This window comes from Quercus lobata, chromosome 4, assembly GCF_001633185.2.
Source record: "Quercus lobata isolate SW786 chromosome 4, ValleyOak3.0 Primary Assembly, whole genome shotgun sequence".
In the NCBI taxonomy this organism is placed as follows: domain Eukaryota; kingdom Viridiplantae; phylum Streptophyta; class Magnoliopsida; order Fagales; family Fagaceae; genus Quercus; species Quercus lobata.
Window position 1 is genome coordinate 91312933 of NC_044907.1, and position 22775 is coordinate 91335707.

At 33.6% G+C, this 22775-nt stretch overlaps 1 protein-coding gene and 1 pseudogene across 1 annotated transcript; both read left to right on the plus strand.

Annotated features, from left to right (window-relative positions):
• Positions 1-8016: 8016 nt before the first annotated feature.
• On the plus strand, positions 8017-14935 carry LOC115987634 (metal tolerance protein 9-like). The gene is made up of 6 exons (XM_031111222.1): positions 8017-8573; positions 9862-9974; positions 10348-10593; positions 13339-13419; positions 13779-14009; positions 14312-14935. The coding sequence occupies exons 1-6, from the start codon at positions 8369-8371 to the stop codon at positions 14654-14656; spliced, it is 1221 nt and encodes a 406-aa protein (XP_030967082.1). The 5' UTR covers positions 8017-8368; the 3' UTR covers positions 14657-14935.
• A 2093-nt stretch (positions 14936-17028) lies between these two features.
• On the plus strand, positions 17029-22158 carry LOC115987816 (annotated as a pseudogene).
• Positions 22159-22775: the final 617 nt, after the last annotated feature.

The following is a 22775-nucleotide window of genomic DNA, read 5'->3' on the forward strand; positions in this document are numbered from 1 at the left end:
TTTCAAACACAGTTTTCTATTTCTGCTGATAAAATTTATGAATGGAATATTGATGGTTTGTCTGAACAAGAAATCATTAATAAAATGAGTCATATGTCTATGGTTGGTATTGCTTATCAAAATAACCATGATCTTGATCAACCTGAAATTGTTAATTTACTTGTTATTGGTTTTTCTGGTACTCTTCGTGGATGGTGGGATTCATATATCACTGAAGAATCCAGAGAGTCTATTAAACATGCTGTTAAAAAGAATGATGAAGGTTTGCCTATTTTTGATGAAAGTATTGGTCGTGATATCCCTGATGGTGTTAATACCTTGATTTATACTATTCTCAAACATTTTGTTGGTACTCCATCCAATATTTCATCTCGTGTTTCTGATTATTTGAATAATTTGAGTTCTCCAACTATGTCTGATTACAGATGGTATCAAGATGTTTTTACTTCCAGCGTGATGCTTCGGAAAGATTGTCGTAAACCTTATTGGAAAGAAAAGTTTATTGACGGTCTGCCTCCCATCTTTGCTCATAAGGTAAAACAAGAATTAATGGGTAAAAATGAATCTATTGATTATGATAATTTAACCTATGGTGATATTTTCAGTACTATTAAAAAACTTGGTATCAATATGTGTAATGATAAAAAATTGTTAAAACACCAATTAAAGAATAAAAGAAAAGCTAAATATAAATGGGAAATTTCTGTGAACAATATGGTTTGCCTCCTACTACTCATTCTAGGCAAAAAAGTAAAAAACATGATAAAAACCATAAAAAATATAAAAAATACAAATACAGAAATAACTTTGTTAAACCTAATGATTTCTATGTTAAGAAGAAAAATGTTTCTAAAAAATATGTGAAACAAAGATCAGGTAAAAGTAAATGCTTTAATTGTGGTAAACCTGGACACTTCAGTAAAGACTGTAAAGAAAAACCTGATAAGTTAAAAAACAAGTTCAACATGTTAAATATTGATGATAATGTGCAAGAAGAATTATTCAGAATCCTTGAATCAAACAACTCGTCTGATTCTTTGGAAGATGATTTTTCTTCTTCATCTGATTCTTGATATCAATCTGCTGATGATTCTTCTGATTCTCCTAATATTAAAATTGGTTGTAGAGATTCTTGTTGCAATGTTATTAAAACTATTAATGCTCGCACCAAGAGTGAAGAAGATGAAAAATTAATAATTCAACTAATAAATCAAATTCAGAACCCTGAACTGCAAAAAGAATATTTGGATAGGTTTAAGAAAAGGTTGATAAGAGATGAAACTGGTAAGAAACCAATATCTACTATAAGCTTTGAAGAAACTTTGGAAAGATTCAATAAAAAGAAAACTAAAGAATTAACTGTTAATGATCTCCAACATGAAATTAGTATTGTTAAACAAGAGATAAATGAATTACAACATGAATTAAAAAGCATGAAAAGTGATTATAATAATCTCAAACAAGAATTGATAATGTTAGAAATTGATAAAGATCTTAATAAATCTGATAATGAACAAGATAAACAAGATGAGCATAGTGATGGAGCTGAATCCAGTCAATGGGCTCTTCTTTCTGATAAAGGTATTCCTGATACTTTCACTGATCCTCAACTTGCTTTTGTTAATAAAATACTTCCTCCAAAATGGTTTACAAAAGTTAAAATTGTTGTTTCTCTTGATTATCATTTCACTGTTATTGCTATGATTGATTCCGGTGCGGATATGAACTATATCCAAGAGGGATTGATTCCTTCAAAATATTTTGAAAAATCCACTGAAAGATTGGTTTCTGCTAATGGTTCCCAAATGAAGATCAAATATGAATTGAATAATGCTCATGTTTGCCATGATAATGTCTGTTTCAAGATTCCTTCTGTTCTTGTGAAAAATATGACTGATAAAGTGATTCTTGGTTTGTCATTTATAAATGCTTTATATCCTTTTCTTATTGAACATGATGGAATTACTACAGATCCTTTTGGACAGAACGTAAAATTCAAATTTGCTTCAAAGTTTGAAATTAATATTGATAATCTGTCTTATAAGAAAAATTCTCCCATGAATGAACTTATTCAAGAACTAGTGATGAATTCTTGCCAATATTTCACTGATGATTTTAAAGGTAATTTTCATAATACCAAAATATTAAATACTATCAATTATTCTAACATTATCAATAATTCTTTGCAGGAATCGGACAATGATGCGTGGATAAATACCACTAATAAGTGGGATAATAATAATAATATTCATATTTATACTACTAGTAAGTGGATTATTATGGAAAAGAAAAACAAGGGAAAAGCTCCTACACAGGACTATTCTCAAAACAAAAGACTCCCAACGGGACCTTTTGCAATGCATGAAGGCGCATCTTCTGGGGTAAAACCCAGCGGATCAACATCCCTTCAGGGATATGTCCCAGCCAAAATGACATATTCCAGTGGTGACATGATAATTGCTTTACAGGAAGTCTTATCCAGATCCTTACAATTTCATAATGGAGTCTATAGTGAATTACCAAATTCCACAAAATATATTCTTGATAATCTCTATGTTGCTTTTACTAGAAACAATCATTCCCTGTTTGAAAAAACCCTCCAAGCTCTCGAAATCCACCTTGTTAATCTTACTGCTCAGAATGAAGCTTATATAAGCCGCTATGCTAACCTTATTTCAGAAAAAAATCCTTGCTTTGGAAAATGACCTTGTTTCAAACCTTGTTCCAGGAAATATTTTTATTTCAGAAAATGAGGCTTTTAGAAGCCATCTTGTTGACCATCCAAATATTACAATTGATTCTTACATTAGTCAACTCTTTCGCAAAGAGGATATCCATTCAAAGGATAAAGTGACTATAATGGGCACTGATTATGCTAGATTGAGTCTTAAGACCCAATCTATGATAAGAAGCACTTTTGCCAACTTGCCATCAGATATACAATCCCGTATTCTGAGAAGTAAGGCTATGTTTAGGTCTTTCGACCTATGGTTCAAATGTTTTAAGAAACTTGTTACAGCCACTATACCTGATCCTGATGAATTAGATGAAGGTGATAATGTCTTTGTTCAGCTTGATTGGGAAGAACACTTTGGGAGTACTCTCAGAGTATATGAAAAGAAGCACCCATTTCCTGGCCTCTTGATAAATTATGATGATGGTGCAATTGTTGCTAATGATTCAGATGATGATGATGACAGGGACCCTAACTAGCTTTCACAAATGTTTGAATATGGCTTTATCAGATCCATAAAATTAACGAGTCATTATCAAGCCAACCAACTCCCACAAATTATTCAGGATGCTATTAAAGAATTTAATAGTCCTTTTGTGTCCATCAGATGTCGGAGTACGTTGCCAAAATGGGAAAGAGATAACTGGATGAATGTCTAGCCTTCAAAGCATCTCATTCTCCTTAATGGTCACACCCACCAAGGGCCATAGTTTGAAGGAAATTCTCAATTATCCTTTGATAATCCTTTTGCTTTTGCAGAATGTTGGAGAAATTGTTTCAATAACCAAATTATTAATGTTGCTCAGAATTTGTGGAAAAATTATCATTTCATGGGAAGCACAGATAGGATTTATGTCTTTGGTCCCAGACCATATTCTGATGCCATTGCTCATTTGCGGATTGCTGATCATTGTAATCCAAGGAGTCTTCTCATCCCAGGGAAAACTCTAACGTTTGAGCCAATTCTATATTGTGGATTCTGTAATCAGTATGCTATTTACCATGAGCATGAATGTGATTCCCCACAAGGCCCTTTTGATCCTTTTGATGGTTATCCATCTGATGCTCCCTCTACTGATTGATGAGTTTATTCCTGAGGTTACTACTATTACAAGATTGATGCTACTTTATTTGTTTGGCTTGCACAAAAGCCAAAATATTTTATTATCCTTCACAAATATGTTGCGGAAAATCCGGAATTGATTCTTGGTACTCCGGATTCTGCGGAAGATTTTGACTCCCCTATTTGTCTAGCCTGCACAACGGCCAAAATTATTACAATATTCAAAATGCGTCTGAAAAGCCACAAGCCATGAAATGATGATATATGAAGAGAAGAGATGATATGAAGTGATGCGTCTGACAAAGGTTTCAATAAAGCCAACAAAGGTCATATTGAAGTCTTTTAAAAAGAAAAGAGAATCTACGTACATTGATTGCATGATATTCCTATTGCCATGCTTCTCCTGACAATGTTGGAGCCAAGAAAAAGACAAAAAAGTTCAAAAGTTTTTAAGTCAAAAAGTGGAAAAAACACTATTCACTTTTACTGTTCATAGATTACCGTTCATGGATTATTGTTCACAAATTACTGTTCACTAACACTGTTCACTTGTTACTGTTCATGACATTGTCCCTTAAGTTTGGGGGTTTTTTAACTTAAGTTTACTTTAGATTTCTCTTCCCTTAGAACTCCTTCCCTTAGGAAGCCTTCTTAGAGAGAGAATTCACCCTACTTACACTACTATTACCTTGTTCATCCTTGTTCATTACAAACTTTGTAACTCTACAAACCTTGTAACTAGGACTAGTTCAAGTTTTGTAACTGTTAACTTGTATTGTTGAGATCTTGTATTCACTACTACTGTAAGTGTTTATCCTACTTTCAATAACAAGTATTTTCAGTTTTATGTTCATTGTTCTTTTTGTTGCTACCGCCACCTTGGACGGATTACTGCCATAACGGACGGTTCTAAATTGCTTTCATTTACTTTGAATTATTTTCATATATACTTGGCTGGTTCTATCGCGTTATAATTGTTCTTACTTTCAAGTTATTTACTTTCAAGTTATTTATTTTCAAGTTTCAAGTTACTTAATTATTATTTATTTAAATTATATAAATAATTAATAATTTTTTAATATACTAAAACTAACAAACTAATAGTAATAAATATGTTTCCTTAAAAAGAAAATACAAGTATATAACATCTTTAAAGAATTTAACATAATAATATTACAAAACAATCATCTTTAACGTAACAAACTTTCAACAAAACCAAATAAATAAGTTCTTTAGTCATTGATGATACTTAATGATTAACTTTAAAATCCAAACACAATTATGCAGGCAGGGTGTAAATAAATAAATAAATAATACGGTGCCTAGAACAGAGCAGAACAAATTGAAATAAAGTATGTAAATCAATAAATAATAAGGTACCTAAGCACAGAAGAAACCATTATGCAGACTAAAATTTTCCATTCCTCAATTAACTTTCAAATAGAACCCAGATTTAGATTGAGCAAAACCCAACCGATATCAAAGTCAAAAACTTCAAAAATCAACTATAATAATGAAATTTACCCCAACAAAAAAGAAAAGAAAAGAAATTTATAGGAAATCAGAAATCAAAATCAAAGAATTGCATCCATAATCTCATATTCCAGTCATCTAGATTACTATATGTTTAAGCAATACAAAAACAAATTAAGAATTAACAACCAAGCAAAACCCATCTCATATCAGAGTTAACAAGTCCAAACCAAACAAGTCTTTTTAAAGAATTCTATTTGTGACTTATTAAAACCCAAGCAAAACCCATGAAAATTATAGAATATTAAAACCCGTGACTTATTAAAGAATGACTTCACATGAACTGAGAATTCTATCTGTGAAGTCACGGAAGGAGAACCTGAGATGAAGTCGAGAACATGAGCTGAGAATCTGAGGTGAAGCCGAGAGAAATGAAAAAAAGAAAAAAAAGAAAAAGAAACAGAATCGAGAAAATCAACATCAAAATGAAGTAATCAAAAGAAAAGAATATTACCTTCAGACGTCGAGAAGCAGAGAGCAAAGAGGGCAAGGGCGAGACCGATTATGCGAAGGGAAAAAAGAAAAAAAAAACCCAGAACACAGCTTCAGACACCGAGAGGAATGATGAGAAGGGAAAAAAAAATTTCAAAGGTGAGACCGTGAGAGTGAGGTAGAGAGGCAGAGAGCTTGAGAGAGCTTGATTTCAGAGAGTGAGGAGTGAGATGACAAATAAGAGTGTTTAGGAGTTAGGCGTGAGTCTTTAGGGTTAATTTTGAGGAGCAAAAAGCCAAAAACGATGTAGTTTATTTTGAGGAGCAAAACCGGTTCGACCACGCCAGTGTTCGATTCTCAGGTTGAATCGGTCGGTTTGCATTATTTACAGGTTTTTAAGCTATTTTCGGTTTTTTGCCATAATTGGACCGGATTGAAGGCCGGTCGGATCGGCCGGTCTAGCCCAGTTTTTAAAACTATTAGAAACGTTTATTTAAAAAAATAGTGTCGTATTAACTTCTGTAAGATATCATTTTTACTAATTTAATTGATGATAAATAATATTTTTCTTATATAATAATTAAAAAATTACTTCTTATAATATTTTTCAACATATTTATTTTCCACCATTTTACTTTTCTATCTTATTTGTTTCTCCAAAAATAAAAAATAAAAAAACTTTTGTATCCTATTACCAAACACATATAATGGAATATTAAAATCTTTTCCATTCTTCCAACCATTTTCATCCTCTTGACCAAATGGAGCCTAACTATAGCTAGAACCAAAATAACAACAACCAAAAAAAAGAAGAAAAGAAGAAGAAGAAGAAGTAATGATGATCACTACGGGTGTCCACGGGTTGAATCAAGTCAAGTTTGTGCTTAACCCGCCCTGGCCTAATTAGATGAGGTGGAGGGAAACTCAACTTGCCGTCAACTAATAAGGAACAACGAATCAGATGGATTGAGAATTTCAAGGTAGAGAACTACTTAGAATGGTAAAGATCTGGTGGAGATCTCACTAGATCTAGCAAAGATCTTGTTGGATTTAGTGGATCTCCATTGGATTTGACTAGGTTCATTGGTTGAATCGGGTGGGTTGAATTTTGGAAGAGAAAATCCGTCATTTGACTCACCATGGTCAGATTTTGAATGTGGAGACCTACAGTCACCAATTGGATTGATTTCAGTTCAAGTGTGGTAGGACATCCCTCGGGTGGGTTAGGTTTGGTAGGTCAATAGACACCTCTAATTAGGGGTGTTTACCAAATCACACAAACTACAAAAACTGCATCAAAACTACCCGCAAAATGGCATAACCGCATTGCACCGCAAGTAACAATGCACTGTACCGCATGGTGTAGTGCAGTTTAAGATTTGGTAATAAGAAAACCACGCAAACCACACTGCACCGCACCACACCATTTCTATATATTAATATATTTATTTTTTTAATATTAAATATATTATTAATAGTTTAATAACCGTAGTTTACCCAAAAAAAAAAAAAGTTTAATAACCCTAGCAAGTGTTGATAAAGAAAGCCAACCAAAAATAAAGAAAAACTAGCTCAATGGTTTAAAACTTAGCCCAAATAAAAGGAAAAAAAAAAAAAATCAGTTTTAGGCTGGGCAGGAAAAACCCAAAATTTGAAAAATATACTAGTTTCAAACCATTCAAATCACATTTTATACACCGCACAGTACATGTGACTACAAAAATGAGATGAACTGCCGTACGGTTATGGTTTTGACTAAACTCTAAATTGCATTGCATTCTCTACACATGTGATTACAAAAATAAAGTGAGATGCCGTTATAATTTTGGCTAAATCGTACCACAAAATCCAGTGTTAAAAATAACCCAAAATCGCACCGCACCATACTCCAAACACCCCTACCCGTAACTGTCAAATATTCATTAATCCACGCACACTATCACTTTCACGATTTAAATGCGAACATTATCTGAAAAATATAGATATCATACTTAAAATTATAAACCTTCATTTAATAAGTGTGAGAAAATTTATTGAAAAATACACGTTTCGCTTGACCCACCTTTCCCGCTATGCCTTGCCTAAATTTCCTCCAATCCGAGTCATGATATGAAGTCGACCAAAGCGACACTTTATACACGCAATCTTTATGATACCGCACTACGTGTAAGTTGCTTTAACTTATCGTTATTAGTCGGTAGGATATTTCTTTGCAAGTTCGAAAAAGATGTCAATTGTGATCGATAACTTCAACTCATTTATTCCTTTGCTTTCTATTTTATGCCACTATTCTATTCCTTTATTATAATCCATCCAACCCATTTCTTTAGAAATTCTCATTCTTTGCAGTGAAGACTCAGTACTAAAACTTTGTTATTTATGTAACACTTCCCCATGTTTTTGTGTATCAAATAACAAAAGTTCAAGCTCAACATAGAAGGTAACTACAGTGCAGTCTTGTCCTGTTTCTTTGTGTGTTTGTGTTTTTGTGATTCATTAACAAAAGGCTCGAGCTCAACAAACATAGAGGGGCACGCAGTCTTGTTTTTCTTTCGTGTCTGAGAGAGAGAGAGAGAGAGAGAGAGAGAGAGAGAGAGGAGGTGATCATGGAAGAGGGTGGGAATAACATGGAGGTAACCCATGAGAGCAGAAGAGAGAATTTTGTGCCACAGGATGTTGAATCGGCAACCAGAAGTGACATGTCATCTGGGTCTTGGAGGCTCAGTGTGCCAGAGTTTCCTACACTGGATGAAAGAAGAGATGGTGATGAACATGGTTTCTTCACTCTCAGCAGCCTTCTTCATGTCCCAAGTAAGTCTTCTTTCATGAACACACACACACACACACACATATATATATATATATATATATAAGAGAGAGAACAGATTAGCAATTCTTTAGCCATATAATTGAGTTCAAAAGTGTGGTTGTTTCGAGTGATTAACCATATAATTGAATTTAATTGTACTTGGGAAAAAAAAAAGGAAGATAAAACTTTTTTTTATCAATATATTTATGTACGTATAATATAATGATATTATCCTAAAGAACATGCCAATACTAGAATGACCAACAGTTTTATAATGACCAGGACATGCCAATACTAGAATGAAAGTTACATTTTTTGTATTTTTCTTCAAATTCCATATTCTTTCTTTTCTTAGCAAGATTCATGAACAATTTACCAAAAAAAAAAAAAAAAAAAAACCGGACCCAGATGTTGTCTGTTAATGTAAAATATGTAATCTGATTTTGGGCTTCTTATCTGAGTTCACACAGCCGAGTCACTGGTTTCTTGGTTCAGCCTAATCTGATTTTTGGCTTGATAACTGAGTTGACTCAGACGAGTTACTAAATTTTTTGTACAAAATACAAACTTCAAAGATGTTCCTTTTGTTTGATGATCTGATTTTTTGGCTTGGTAACTGAGTTGACTCGGCCAAGTTACTGATCCAATGGTTTCTTAACTCTGTTTAGTGAAAAAAAGGGGGCAATTGGGTTTATAGACCCCATGGTAAATTTTGCATTCCTTCTAGAGATTGGTCAGGATTCAATTTTCATATTGGGAAGAAATCTTTTAGGTGAAAAATCTATGGACTTTCACAATAGCTGAAGTGGAGCATGATTGCCATAAAATCCAAAACTTTCACTAGGAAAATTTTCTGAAATTATTGATGCATATGAATTGATTGTTGAATTTTGACATCCCAATTTTGTTACCACAACAACCACACAAGAAAATAAATAGATGGAGAAAAAATATATAAACCATTGATCTTTTGGCCTTGAATTTTGTTCTAGTTAGATGCTTTTTGGGAACTTTCATTTACCAGCAAGGGACATTCTATAATTCTGTAAATCCTTTCACATTCTTTGGAGATGATACATAAAGAGAGTAACTATAGACTTCACAGATGGCCTTTTGTGTTATGCTTGGAGTACTAATATCATAATAATTCAATGTATTGTTACTCATTAACATAATTTATGTTGGGTTATTTTGGAAAATGGAACATCAATATTTGATGACTTTGAATGCTACCTCCTTATTCATGACTAGTAATGAACATGATGTGAAACTTGGTACTTTTGACTGTAGGGAAACGAAGCAAGGTTGCTGATTATTATAAGAAACAAGGAAGACTCCTTGAAGGGTATACGGAGATGGAGACCATGGCTGAAAATGGTTATATGCATGGAAGTCTAACAGAGGTTGGTTGTGTTCAACTTGATGATTTCGAATGACAACTTTGTGGAACAAAATGGGAGAATAATTTTAATTTCTGATTTTGGGTGCATAGATAATATCAAATGACTACTATTTTGTGTTCATGTTCTGTTTCTCTCTGACACATTTTCGGTCATCTGAAATGGTTAATGAAAAGTTCAATCTTCCATCTATACCACCTAGTGAACACAACAACACACAACCCCCCCCCCCCCCCCCCTACCAAACACACACAAACCAAAAAGGAAAAAAAAAAAAAAAAAACTATCTCATCACAGCTAAAATCTTTCTTATTTCCTAGAAATGAAAAACCAATATGTTTTCATTGTTAATCTTTTTGCACATTATTATTCTCAGGATGAGTTGCAGCAGCTTGCAAAGAATGAGAGGATGGCTATCTATGTATCAAACATGGCTAATGTCGTGCTCTTTGCAGCAAAACTCTATGTTTCTATTCAGAGCAGATCATTAGCGGTTATTGCCTCAACATTGGATTCACTTTTAGATCTCTTGTCAGGCTTTATATTGTGGTTCACGGCCCATGCCATGAGAAATCCAAACCAGTATCGTTATCCAATCGGAAAGAACCGGATGCAGCCAGTGGTAAGTCATCCAATTGAATAATTCTTTGAAAATTCAGATTCTGATGGATTTTGGTTGTTGAAGCTGATAATGAGCATTCATGTGTAATGTTAGGTCCCAAATAATATTATCAACAATATTAGCAATCCAAAATAGCAATCACACACAAGAACACAACATTTACGTGGAAAACCCTTTCTCTTTGAAGGGAAAAAAATCACGGGATAAACTCCGAATAATTTTACCATTATCAAATCAATTACAATAATTCTTGTGTATGTCTCACGGCTAAAGAAAAATCTGTTTTGTTTTTTTTTACTCTTATACACTCATTACTTATCTCTTTCAAAGGCGGCAACATTTTGCCCTCTCATTTTTATTTTATTCTCCACGCATAGCTCTCTCTTAGTTGTCTTCTTTTTCTCTAAGCGGCTCCCTCTTGGCTACTCTCTCTTCTTTTTCTTTCTTGTACGGCTTCCTCTTTCTTTGCTTTTGCACATACTCTCTTTGTGTCTTCTCGAAGGCGGCAGCATTTTACTCTCTCCCTCCTCTTACGTTCCTCCCAAGCGAAAATCCCTTTTCTCTCTCTTGGTTTCACGCTCTATTTTCCCTTTCTCCATAGGGAGGACCCTTGGGCCAAAGCCATCAAATTCTTTGTAGCATTGTCTGTTTATAAGACTTTTTTGCTATTCCCTCTTGAACTAGGAATACTTTACCTTATTAACAAGGAATCGACTTTCTTCTACACCAAGAAATAGTCTTTCCTTCTACAACAAGGAAATCCAAATTAATTTTTGCTTCTTCAACTAGAAAATTTAATTGACTTTCTAAGTCACAATTGGAATTTGAGGCAAATTCCCAACAATCTCCACCTTAACTCAAATTCCATCAATTGTCCTCAACTATCTTCTTTCCTCTTGGGATAACTCCTATCTTAATCAAGTAGTCCTCTTTTCCTCTTGGAATAGCTCCACTTTAATCAAAGCAATCCCTTCTCTTCCATCTTAATTCACACAAAGAATCATCCACTAAATCAACCACTGTTGGTCTTTTCTTTCACAATATTGTGCACAACTGATTTTGACAGAGTTAATTGAATAACTCCCAATAGAAGGTTCTAGTCTTCATCTTTCATAATTTCAGGTTTCGTCCCCAAAAGAGGCAAATGCAACTTCTTCCCATATAGATAATCTTCAATCTGCATCTTTCAATACCCGAAGTTTGTTCCATCAAACTTCTCAATTCCTGAAGCCTTACCTTCTTCTCTGGCCATCGCTTCCACACTAACCTTAGCTCTGATACCATTTGTTAGGCTCCAAATAATATTATCAACAATAACAGCAATCCAAAATAGCAATCACACACAAGAACACAAAATTTACATGGAAAACTCTCTCTTTGAAGGGAAAAAAACCACGAGACAAACTCTAAATAATTCTACTATTATCAAATCAATTACAATAATTTTTTTGTATGTCTCACGGCTAAAGAAAAATCTCTTTTGTTTTTCTTTACGTGGCAACACTTTGCTTTCTTCTTTTTATTTTATTCTCCATGCATAGCTCTCTCTTGGCTGTTTTCTTTTTCTCTAAGCGGCTCCCTCTTGGCTACTCTCTCTTCTTTTTCTTTCTTGTGTGGCTTCCTCTTTCTTTGCTCTTGCACATACTCTCTTTGTGTCTTCTCGAAGGTGGCAGTACCTTACTCTCTCATTCCTCTTGCATTTCTCCGAAGCGAAAATCCCTTTTCTCTTTCTTGGTTTCACGCTTTATTTTCCCTCTCCCCATAGGGAGGACCCTTGGGCCAAAGCCATCAAATTCTTTGTAGCATTGTTTATTTACAAGACTCTTTCGCTATTCCTTCTTGAACTAAAAATACATTACCTCTTTAACAAGAAATCTATTCCCTCTTGAACTAGGAATACATTACCTCTTTAACAAGTAATAGACTTCCTTCCACACCAAGAAATAGTCTTTCCTTCTACAACAAGGAAACCCAAATTAATTTTTGCTTCTTCAACTAGGAAACCTAATAGACTTTCCAAGTCACAGTTGGAATTTGAGGCAGTTTCCCAACATGTACTTGGTTAGTGTTGCTTCTATAGATCATTTGGTTGCTCAGAAGTTGGTGGAGTGAAAATTATGCATCTTAAACTTTATTTAAAAAAAATTTACCCCAAAGAAGTCAAGATTTTATGTTTTTATTTCTCCATGTCATGATTTCATCAAACCTTTCTGTAATCAATAATGGAAATAAACTGAAATGCTATTCCATCATTAGTACTATTGGCTTAGCTATGTCTTATTCCACAAATTCTAGAGGCAAAAGCAATAGATAGACATTTCATGATGTCATGCCACAATTCATTTCAAGACTAAATATTTCCTCAGGTCCATGCTTTAGGCTCTCATGTTGTTACCGAAATTTTGAGCTTGGGGTCTATTACTGTGTTTAAAAACAAATAGCATTGGTTTTGGGCAAATTTGTTTAATTAGGAACTACAGTGAATATACACAATCTAGTCTTAGGAATAAAAATTTCAGGGATCAAATGGAAAAGTGGTTGAACAATCTACTCTTGGGAATAAATAGCATTGGTTTTGAGCATAAATTTGAGTGTAGGTTGATGAGTGATTATGAGTTACAGGGATGTAGACCCAAGGCTTGCTAATAATCACATCATATTCAGTCAGACTGTGTTTCAACTTTTTGTTACAACACTTATGCTTTAATGCAAAAAATATTTTACTAATTTAGCTTGAGATTGCAGGGAATCATTGTTTTTGCTTCAGTAATGGCAACTCTTGGATTACAAATTCTGCTCGAGTCTGGTCGGCAATTCATTGCACAGGTATGCAACTTTTATCTCACATGCTCCGATCTATGTTAAGAATGTGGATGACTGTGAGCATGGCTAGACTCAGACATATTTTAATCAAAGTTGGCTTTGAGAAGGGTTTGAAAATTAACTCCCTTCTTTATGTCTTGTCTGAACTCTAAGGTCCAATGTGACTTTGGTTCTTGGTACTTCATGAAAAGGATGACATAGGTTTTGAGCTACTACCTAAATGTATGAGATCCTTGTTAGATAATATTCTGAGTTGGTGGATGTAACATTTAAACATGACTGTTCTAAGTTTCATTTTCTGTAGTCGTTTACAGTATTAGTGATTCCTTTAATATTAATTTCATTTCTTGTGCTGATTACAGACCCAGCCTGAAAGGGATCCTCAGAAGGAGAAATGGATGATTGGAATAATGGTCTGTGTGACCATAGTGAAGTTTATGCTCATGGTCTATTGTCGAAGATTTAAAAATGAAATTATTAAAGCCTATGCTCAAGATCATTTTTTCGACGTTATTACTAATTCAATTGGTTTGGCAGCAGCCGTCCTGGCCATTCGATATTATTGGTGGATTGATCCTACTGGAGCTGTTATAGTAAGTTCATATGCAGCTCTTCTTCGCTCCTTTTTTTTTACTACCATACTTTTGATAATTGGGTGCATTTGTTGTTTTTATTTATCCAAAAATAATAAAGATAATTGAATTCAGCTACCATACAAGTTATCAATTTCCTTTTTTTTTTTTCCCTAAAATTATCAAAATCACTTGCAGCCATGACAAAATATGGGTATTCACTCTATATCTCTCATTTTCAAAGTGAAATGGACACTATTTGTGATTGGCTCCTTGGATCTTAATCTATCTTTTTATAATGATTTGTTGAACCTGTGATGCAGATAGCATTATATACAATGAATATATGGACGAAGACAGTCCTTGAGAATGTCCGGGCACTAATTGGAAGGACAGCACCACCTGAATTTTTGGCAAAGCTAACATATCTGATATGGAACCACCATGAAAATATCAAGCACATTGACACAGTAAGAGCATACACTTTCGGTACAAATTATTTAGTGGAAGTTGACATAGTTTTGCCACAAGACATGCATTTGAACAAAGCTCATAATATCGGTGAGTCACTTCAAGTGAAACTCGAGCAACTCCCAGAAATTGAGCGAGCTTTTGTACATATAGATTTTGAGTATTCTCATAGACCAGAACATAACATTGCGGTTTGATGAAAATGATGATGATGACAATAGTAATGATCAGAACTCAGCCTCTCTAGAGCAAAACGGTATTTGAATGAGTTGCTAATTTAGTTAATATGTGATGCACTTTTATTGTAATGCCAGATTATGGAATTTACCATCTGATGGCTTAATGCCACTAATCGTGAGGTATCCCTCTTATTATTTAGTAGATGGAGCTTCATTAGACAGTTGATCTTGTACTAGACCTTTGATATGCAACCATTTTCCTTTAATGCAAGATGCTAATAATTTGGATAGCATGAATTCACCGTTCAGGACAAACTTCATTCTGGTCATGCTAATGCAACAAGCCTTCATTTTATTGTTGTCAATTTCTTTAAGGAAGTTATGAAAGCTATAACTTTATTTGAGTTAATTCATTCCAAAAATTTAGTAAAACCATAATTCAGATAACTACACATAGAATGAGTATTTGGGGAAATGAGTGATGGAGCACGTATGGCTTATGGTACTCTCACATGCACACACCAAAAGGGTACTTTGAGCAAAGAAATGAGAAAATAAGGGTATTTTTTTTGGGCCTGAAGTGCATGAAGCATTTTATGATTTGGCAGTAGGTATTCATGTTAACTGTGAAACGGAATTTGGGCAGCACATAGATCATCTATTTGGACCCTTAGCTTTTTGTTAAAAGTACGTAGATAAAGGCAGGCTAAAGAAAAAAAAATGTAGAGCGATACCTACAAAGCCACAATAAGCAAAAAGTAATTGGCATTTTAAGGAAAAACCATAAGGTGGAACCCGCAAAAATAACCTACAAAGGAGAAAAAAAAATTCATTTATTGCGGGACTCACGTGAGACCCTCAAAACTGTAGAAAAAAGAAAAGAAGAAGCAAAATTTTGGCTTATAATCTAATCTCAAATGCACACTTAGATTCTCATTTTGTTCTTCTCAAAAAAAAAAAAAAAAAAAAAAAAGGATTCTCATTTTGTTATCGAAATATATTGGGCTCAGGGTCTATTGAGTTTATGAACAAATAGCATTGGTTTTCGGGAAAGTTTGTTAAATTATATTAGAAAATGCATGGGACCATTGGCTTTTTTCTTGTATCAAGGCTCAAGCTACGAATAGACACAATCTAGTGTCAAATAAACTACTCTTGGGAGTAAATATAATTGATTTTGAATGTATGTTGAAGAATGACTATGACTTTGTACCAAAGGCATGCTAAATAATAATCTGGTCGAGTCTGGCCGACAATTCATTTCAAAGGTAATGAACTTTAATCTCATGTGCTCCGAACTAACTTAAGGATATAGATGGCAGTGAGCATGCACGGCTGGAGCTGGACTCAGACATATTTCAACTTGGAGTTTATATTGCGTCTTTGTGTTAATCTCATATTAACAATGATGGCTTCTCAGGAGCACTAGCATTGAGAGTGTAAAATCTTCGAAATTGCTATTTTAGCAACTGAGAACCCAAAAAAGTGCTCCAATATGTATATCTAAAAATTTTTAGCATTCATGAACAATAGGTACTTATATTTATAACTCATTGGTCATGAGTTCGTAAACACAAAATAATATAATTTATTCAATTTTTTTTTCTCTCTCTCACTTTTTTTAGGGTAATTGAATTATTTATATTATTTTAATAAGTTGTATGTAAAAATAGATACTGTGATATTTGGTGAGTTGTAAAATGAGATAGTAAAATAGATAAAATGAGTTTTTTAAGGATGTAAAATAGAGATTGGTATGCATTCTCAGATGCAAGTGCTTAGGTTGGGTCTATAATTAGCACATGAAATGATGTCTTCCCAATTTCCTATAAAAAAATAAAAGTATCTATAGTTTTTAAGTGGAGTTTATGGTGTATCTTTGTGTTGGAATTTCATTTTTTTTTTTTTTTTTTTTTTCTTGTGGTATGTATTTGTTTCTTAAAATTTAAAAAAAAAAAAAAATGATGATAAGTATAGTAGTAATGTTTATCACGTTTTGCAAGCCCCAGGAAAGAAACAATTTATGACGGTGGAAGCTGCTTTTACTTTACACTCATCATTTTTTAAGTTCGAAGACGTCAACTGTTATGTGATCGATAACTTTAACTTATTCCTTTCCTTCATATTTTATGGAATTCTATTCTTTTATTACGATTCATGTCTAGCCCATTTCTTTACAAATTCTTAATCTTTGGAGTGAAGACTCAATTGGGACAGAGAAAATACTAAACTTGCTATCTATGAAAGTGAAACACTTTCCCATTTTTTTGTGTCATTAACAAAAGCTCTACACAGAAGGGTTCAGTCCTGTACTTCTTTGAGTGTGTGTTTTGAACTAACTTTCCCAGGTTTTTGTGACACAATAACAAAATCCCTCAGAGAGAGAGGGAGAGAGCTCATCATGGAAGAGGGTGGGAATGGCATGAATGGGAGCCATGAGAGCAGAAGAGAGAACTTTGTGCCACAAGATGTTGAATCGGCAGCGAGAAGTGAAATGTCATCTGGGTCTTGGAGGCTCAGTGTGCATGAGTTCCCAGCACTGGCTGAAAGAAGAGATAGGGAGCATGGTTTCTTCACTCTCCGCACCCTTCTTCATGCCCCATGTAAGCACTAACCATTCTTTCATGAATCATGATCTGTGTTTTCGAAAACATAGATATAATTGATTGAGGGTCGGAAATGGGCCGGCCCGGATCTTTTTTTCTTGGCCCATGGGTCTACTGGGCTGGGTTTCGTGCGCCGTCGAGTAATGTCTTTTTTTTTTTTTTTTTTTTCAGAGAGCTGAGTTGGGTCAATGGGCTATTCATGAACTTTTTTAATGAGTCTTAGATGGGCTTGTAATTTTTTTAAAAATTATAATTATATTATATTACAAAACATAAATGATCAAATTAAATATACTAAAAAACAACCATTTTGATTAACTTGTATTGATTGGAATAAATAAGTATATTAATATATTCATGAATATATTATGGTGATAATAATTGCATTACTACAACATATAGAGAGATTTTTTTTTTTTTTTTTTTTTTTTAAGGAAAGAATCAAAGACCGATTAATTTTTTTTTTCAACATCTATTTACTTCTATTTTATAAATGTTTTAAATGGTTTTTTCCTATCTTTTAATATAAAAAAGTCTAAAAATTAATTTTTTTTATTTTAAAATTTTTTGAAATTTACTAGACTACTTGCAAAATATATTTTTAGAAAGCATGATTTAACTCAATCACTTTAAGTATCTTAGTGTTTGGCCAAGACATGCCAATATTAGAATGAAAGTTATTTTATTTTTGGAATTTCATATTCTTTTTTAGGAAGATTCAATGTTTAAGATTGAGATTTAAAAAAGTAACTTTCTCTACTTTTCAGTAAAAAAAAAAAAGAAAAAAAAGAAAAAAAAGTAACTTTCAATTTCAATCTTTGAATAAAAAAAAGAAAAAAAAAAAAAGAAGAAGTTAAAAGTGAAGAAGTAAAAAAATTTGTGTGAGAAGTGAGGGGTAATTGCACGTGGTGCACTGGATCCTAATCCAGATTTAAGAACTATTTAGCAAAAATAATATAAAATAAAAGGATATAAATGTTCTTGTTTAATGTAAAATATGTAATCTAATTTTTGGCTTCATAACTGAGTTGACTCATCTGACTCATTGGTTTCTTTGTTCGGTGTAAATCTGATTTTTGGCTTGATAACTAGGTTGACTCGGGCGAGTTATTAAATTTTATTTTCAATAATTATAAACCAGACGAGTTACTAATTTCTTTGTACAAAGTACAAATTTCAAAGATGTTTTGTTTCAGCGTATGATCTGATTTTTGGCTTGGTAACTTCAAAGATGTTCTTTTTTTTTTTTTTTTTGGGTTCAGCTTATAATTTGATTTTGGCTTTGACAACTGAGTTGACTCAAAAGAGTTACTGATACAATGGTAAGTTTTGTGAAAAAGGAGCTATTGTCCGAATGGCTAAGAACATTACAATTCAATTGGCTCTTTTTGGTGTCCTTTAACAGAAAATCCTTTCAAATCATCTTTCTCCAATTATCGAATTATCCAAAAAAATCTATTGACCCAATGATAAGTTTTGTACCCCTTCAAGTTCAAGAGAGTGGTCAGGATTCACTTATTTAATATTGGGCAGGGATCATTTAGGTGCCCAATCTATGGACTTTCACAATAGCTGAAATGGAGCATGATTGCCATCAAATCCAAAACTCACTAGGAAATTTCCAGCAAATATGATCCCGAAATTTTTAATGCTCATGAATTGATTGTTGAATGTTGAGTGTTCACACCCTTATTCCCAACTTTGTTAGGATAAAAACCACAATTGAAATAAATACATTAAGAAAGAAAATATATAAATTTATGATCTTTTTCCTTTACTGTTTGAAACAAATTTATTCTTGTTAGATGTTTTTTGGGAATTTCAATTCACCAGCAAGGGACATTCTATAATTCCTGCACTTAAAATTTGTTAATGATGGAGTCATACGGCTTTCGGGAATAGCTCCTTTCACATTCTTTGGAGATAATACATAAAGAGAGAAACTATAGAATAGACTTCAATAATGTCATAATAATTCAATGGATTGTTACTCTTTAACATACTTGATGTTGGGGTCTTTTAGAAAATGAAATATCAAAATAGGATGACTTTGAATGCTTTCAATAATTCAATTTGACTAGTGATGAACATAATGTGAAACTTGTTACTCTTGACTGTAGGGAAACGAAGCAAAGTTGCTGATTATTATAAGAAACAAGAAAGACTCCTTGAAGGGTTTACTGAGATGGAGAACATGGCTGAAAATGGTTATATGCCTGGAAGTCTAACAGAGGTTGGTTGTGTTCAACTTGATGATTTTGAATTACAACTTGTGGAACAAAATGGGAGAACAATTTTCTGAGTTTGGTTGCATAAATAATATCAAATGACAAATTTTTAACCATATGAAATGTTTAATGAAAATTTCAATCTCCCATCATATGCCACCTTGTGACCCCCCAACCAAAAAAGAAAAACCATACTATATCATCTCAGCTAAAATCATTCTTGTTTCCTAGAAATAAGAAACGGATATTTTTTCATTGTTAATCTTTTTGCACATTATTATTCTCAGGCTGAGATGCAGCAGCTTGCGAAGAGAGAGAGGATGGCGTTCTATACATCAAACATAGCTAACATCGTGCTCTTTGTGGCAAAACTCTATGTTTCTATTCAGAGCAGATCATTGGCGGTTATTGCCTCAACATTGGATTCACTCTTAGATCTCTTGTCAGGGTTTATATTGTGGTTCACAGCCCATGTCATGAGAAACCCAAACCTGTATCGTTATCCAATTGGAAAGAACCGGATGCAGCCAGTGGTAAGACATCCAATCGAATAATTCTTTGAAAATTCAGATTCTGATGGATTTAGGTTGTTGAAGCTGATAATGAGCATTCATGTTTACTTGGTTAGTGTTGTATCTGTGGATCATTTGGTTGGTCAGAAGTTGTTGGAGTGAAAATTATGCATCTTAAACTAATTAAACAAGTTAACCCCAAAGAAGTCGAGATTTTATGTTTTTATTTCTCCTTTTCCCTGATTTCATCAATTCTTTTTGCAATCAATGAGGGAAATAAACTGAAATGCTATTCCATCATTACTACTATTGGCTCAGCTATGTCTTATTCCACAAATGCTAGAGGCAAAAGCAACAAATAGACAATTCATGATGTCATGCTACAGTTTATTCGATTACAAGAAGTCTGAGATTAATGAATTGCAAGACTAATCATTTCATCAGGTCCATGGTTTAGGCTCTCATTTTGTTATCCAAATGTTGATCTTAGGGTCTTCTGAGTTTTTAAACAAAAACCATTGGTTTGGGGCAATTGGTTAATTAGAAACTGCAGTGAATAGACACAATCTAGTCTTAGGAATAAAAAGTTCAGGAATCAAATGGAAAAGTAGTCAAATAATCTACTCTACGGAAGAAATAGTATTGGTTTTGCACATAGAGTTTGAATGTAGGTTCAAGAGTGATTATGACTTACGAGGAGGTAGACTCAAGGCATGCCAATAATCACATCATAGACTGTGTTTCAACTTTTTGTTACAACTTACAATATGTGCTTTTATGCAAAAAATATTTACTAATTTAGCTTGCAATTGCAGGGAATCATTGTTTTTGCTTCAGTAATGGCAACTCTTGGGTTACAAATTCTGCTTGAGTCTGTTCGGCAATTAATTGCACAGGTATGCAACTTTTATCTCACGTGTCCTGATCTAAGTTAAGGATGCAGAAGACAGCAATGAGCATGGCTAGACTAGGACATATTTTAATCAAAGTTGGCTTTGAGAAGAGATTGAAATTAGCTCCCTTCTTGATGTCTTGTCAGAACTCTTGAGGTCAAGTGTGACCTTGTTTCTTGGTACTTCAAAGGATGACATAGGTCTTGAGCGACTACCTAAATGTATGAGATCCTTGTTAGATCACATTCTGAGTTGGTGGATGCAACATTTGAACATGACCATTCTAAAATTTCATTTTCTGTAGTCATTTACTGTATCAGTTTGCCCTTTAATATTAATTTTCAATTCCTGTGCTGATTACAGACCCAGCCTGAAAAGGATCCTGAGAAGGAGAAATGGATGATTGGGATAATGGTCTCTGTAACCATAGTGAAGTTTCTCCTCGTGGTCTATTGTCGAAGATTTAAAAATGAAATTATTAGAGCCTTTGGTCAAGATCATTGTTTCGATGTTATTACTAATTCAATTGGTTTGGGAGCAGCTGTCCTGGCCATTCGATATTATTGGTGGATTGATCCCACTGGAGCTGTTATAGTGAGTTCATATGCATCTCTACCCCCCCCCCCCCCCCCTCCTTATTTTACTATACTCTTGATAATTGGGTTCATTTGTTGTTTTTATTCATCCAAAAATAATAATGATAATTAGATTCAGCTACTTTACAAGTTATTAGTTTCCTTTCTTTTCCTAAAATTATCAAAATCACCAGCAGCTATGTTTGGCATGACAAAATATTGGCATTCACTATATATCTCTTGGTTTTTAAAGTGAATTGCCCACTATTTGTGGCTTGAGGATAGAACTTTCATTAGCCCCTTGGAGTCAAAACCTTAAAGGTATCCTTTTTTATAATGATTTGTTGAACCTGTGATGTAGATAGCATTATATACAATAAATACATGGACGAAGACAGTCACTGAGAATGTCTGGTCACTAATTGGAAGGACAGCACCACCTGAATTTTTGGCAAAGCTAACTTATCTGATATGGAACCACCATGAAGATATCAAGCACATTGACACGGTAAAAGCGTACACTTTTGGTTCAAATTATTTTGTGGAGGTTGACATAGTTTTGCCATAAGACATGCTTTTGAACAAAGCTCATAATATTGGTGAGTCACTGCAAGTGAAACTTGAGCAACTCCCAGAAATTGAGCGAGCTTTTGTTCATATAGATTTTGAGTATACTCATAGGCCAGAACACAAGATTGCGATTTAATGAAAATGATGATGATGACAGTAGTAATGATCAGAGCTCAGCCTTTCCAGAGCACAAGGCTATTTGAATGAGTTGCTGATTTAGTTAATATGTGATGCAATTTTATTGTGATGCCAGATTATATAATTTACTATCTGATGGCTTAATGCCACTAATCATAAGGTATCCCTCTTATTATTTAGTAGATGGATTAGACAGTTGATCTTGTACTAGTCCTTGATATGCAAACATTTTTTATTTTAATGCAAGATGGTAATAATTTGGATAATATTATTCACCCTTCAGGACAAACTTCATTCTAGTCATGCTAATGCAGCAAGCCTTCATTTTATTGTTCGTGTCAATTACTTTATGGAAGTTATGGAAGAAATAACTTTATTTGAGCTATTTTCATAATTTCTTTAGTATGGTGTCACTATTGATTCTCCTCTTGTGGCTATCAAAAGTGTTTGTTCTGCCATATGACTTGAAATGAATAGATTAGACAACCAATCTTCAGTTATCTTGAATCTTCTTCCAATTTATCAGTCAAGCAACAGCCATTTAGGCTGCCAGATTGCTGCTGCTCAATCCTTCTGGGGTTCACAAGTTCAAGATATTAGCTCTTATTTTTGTCA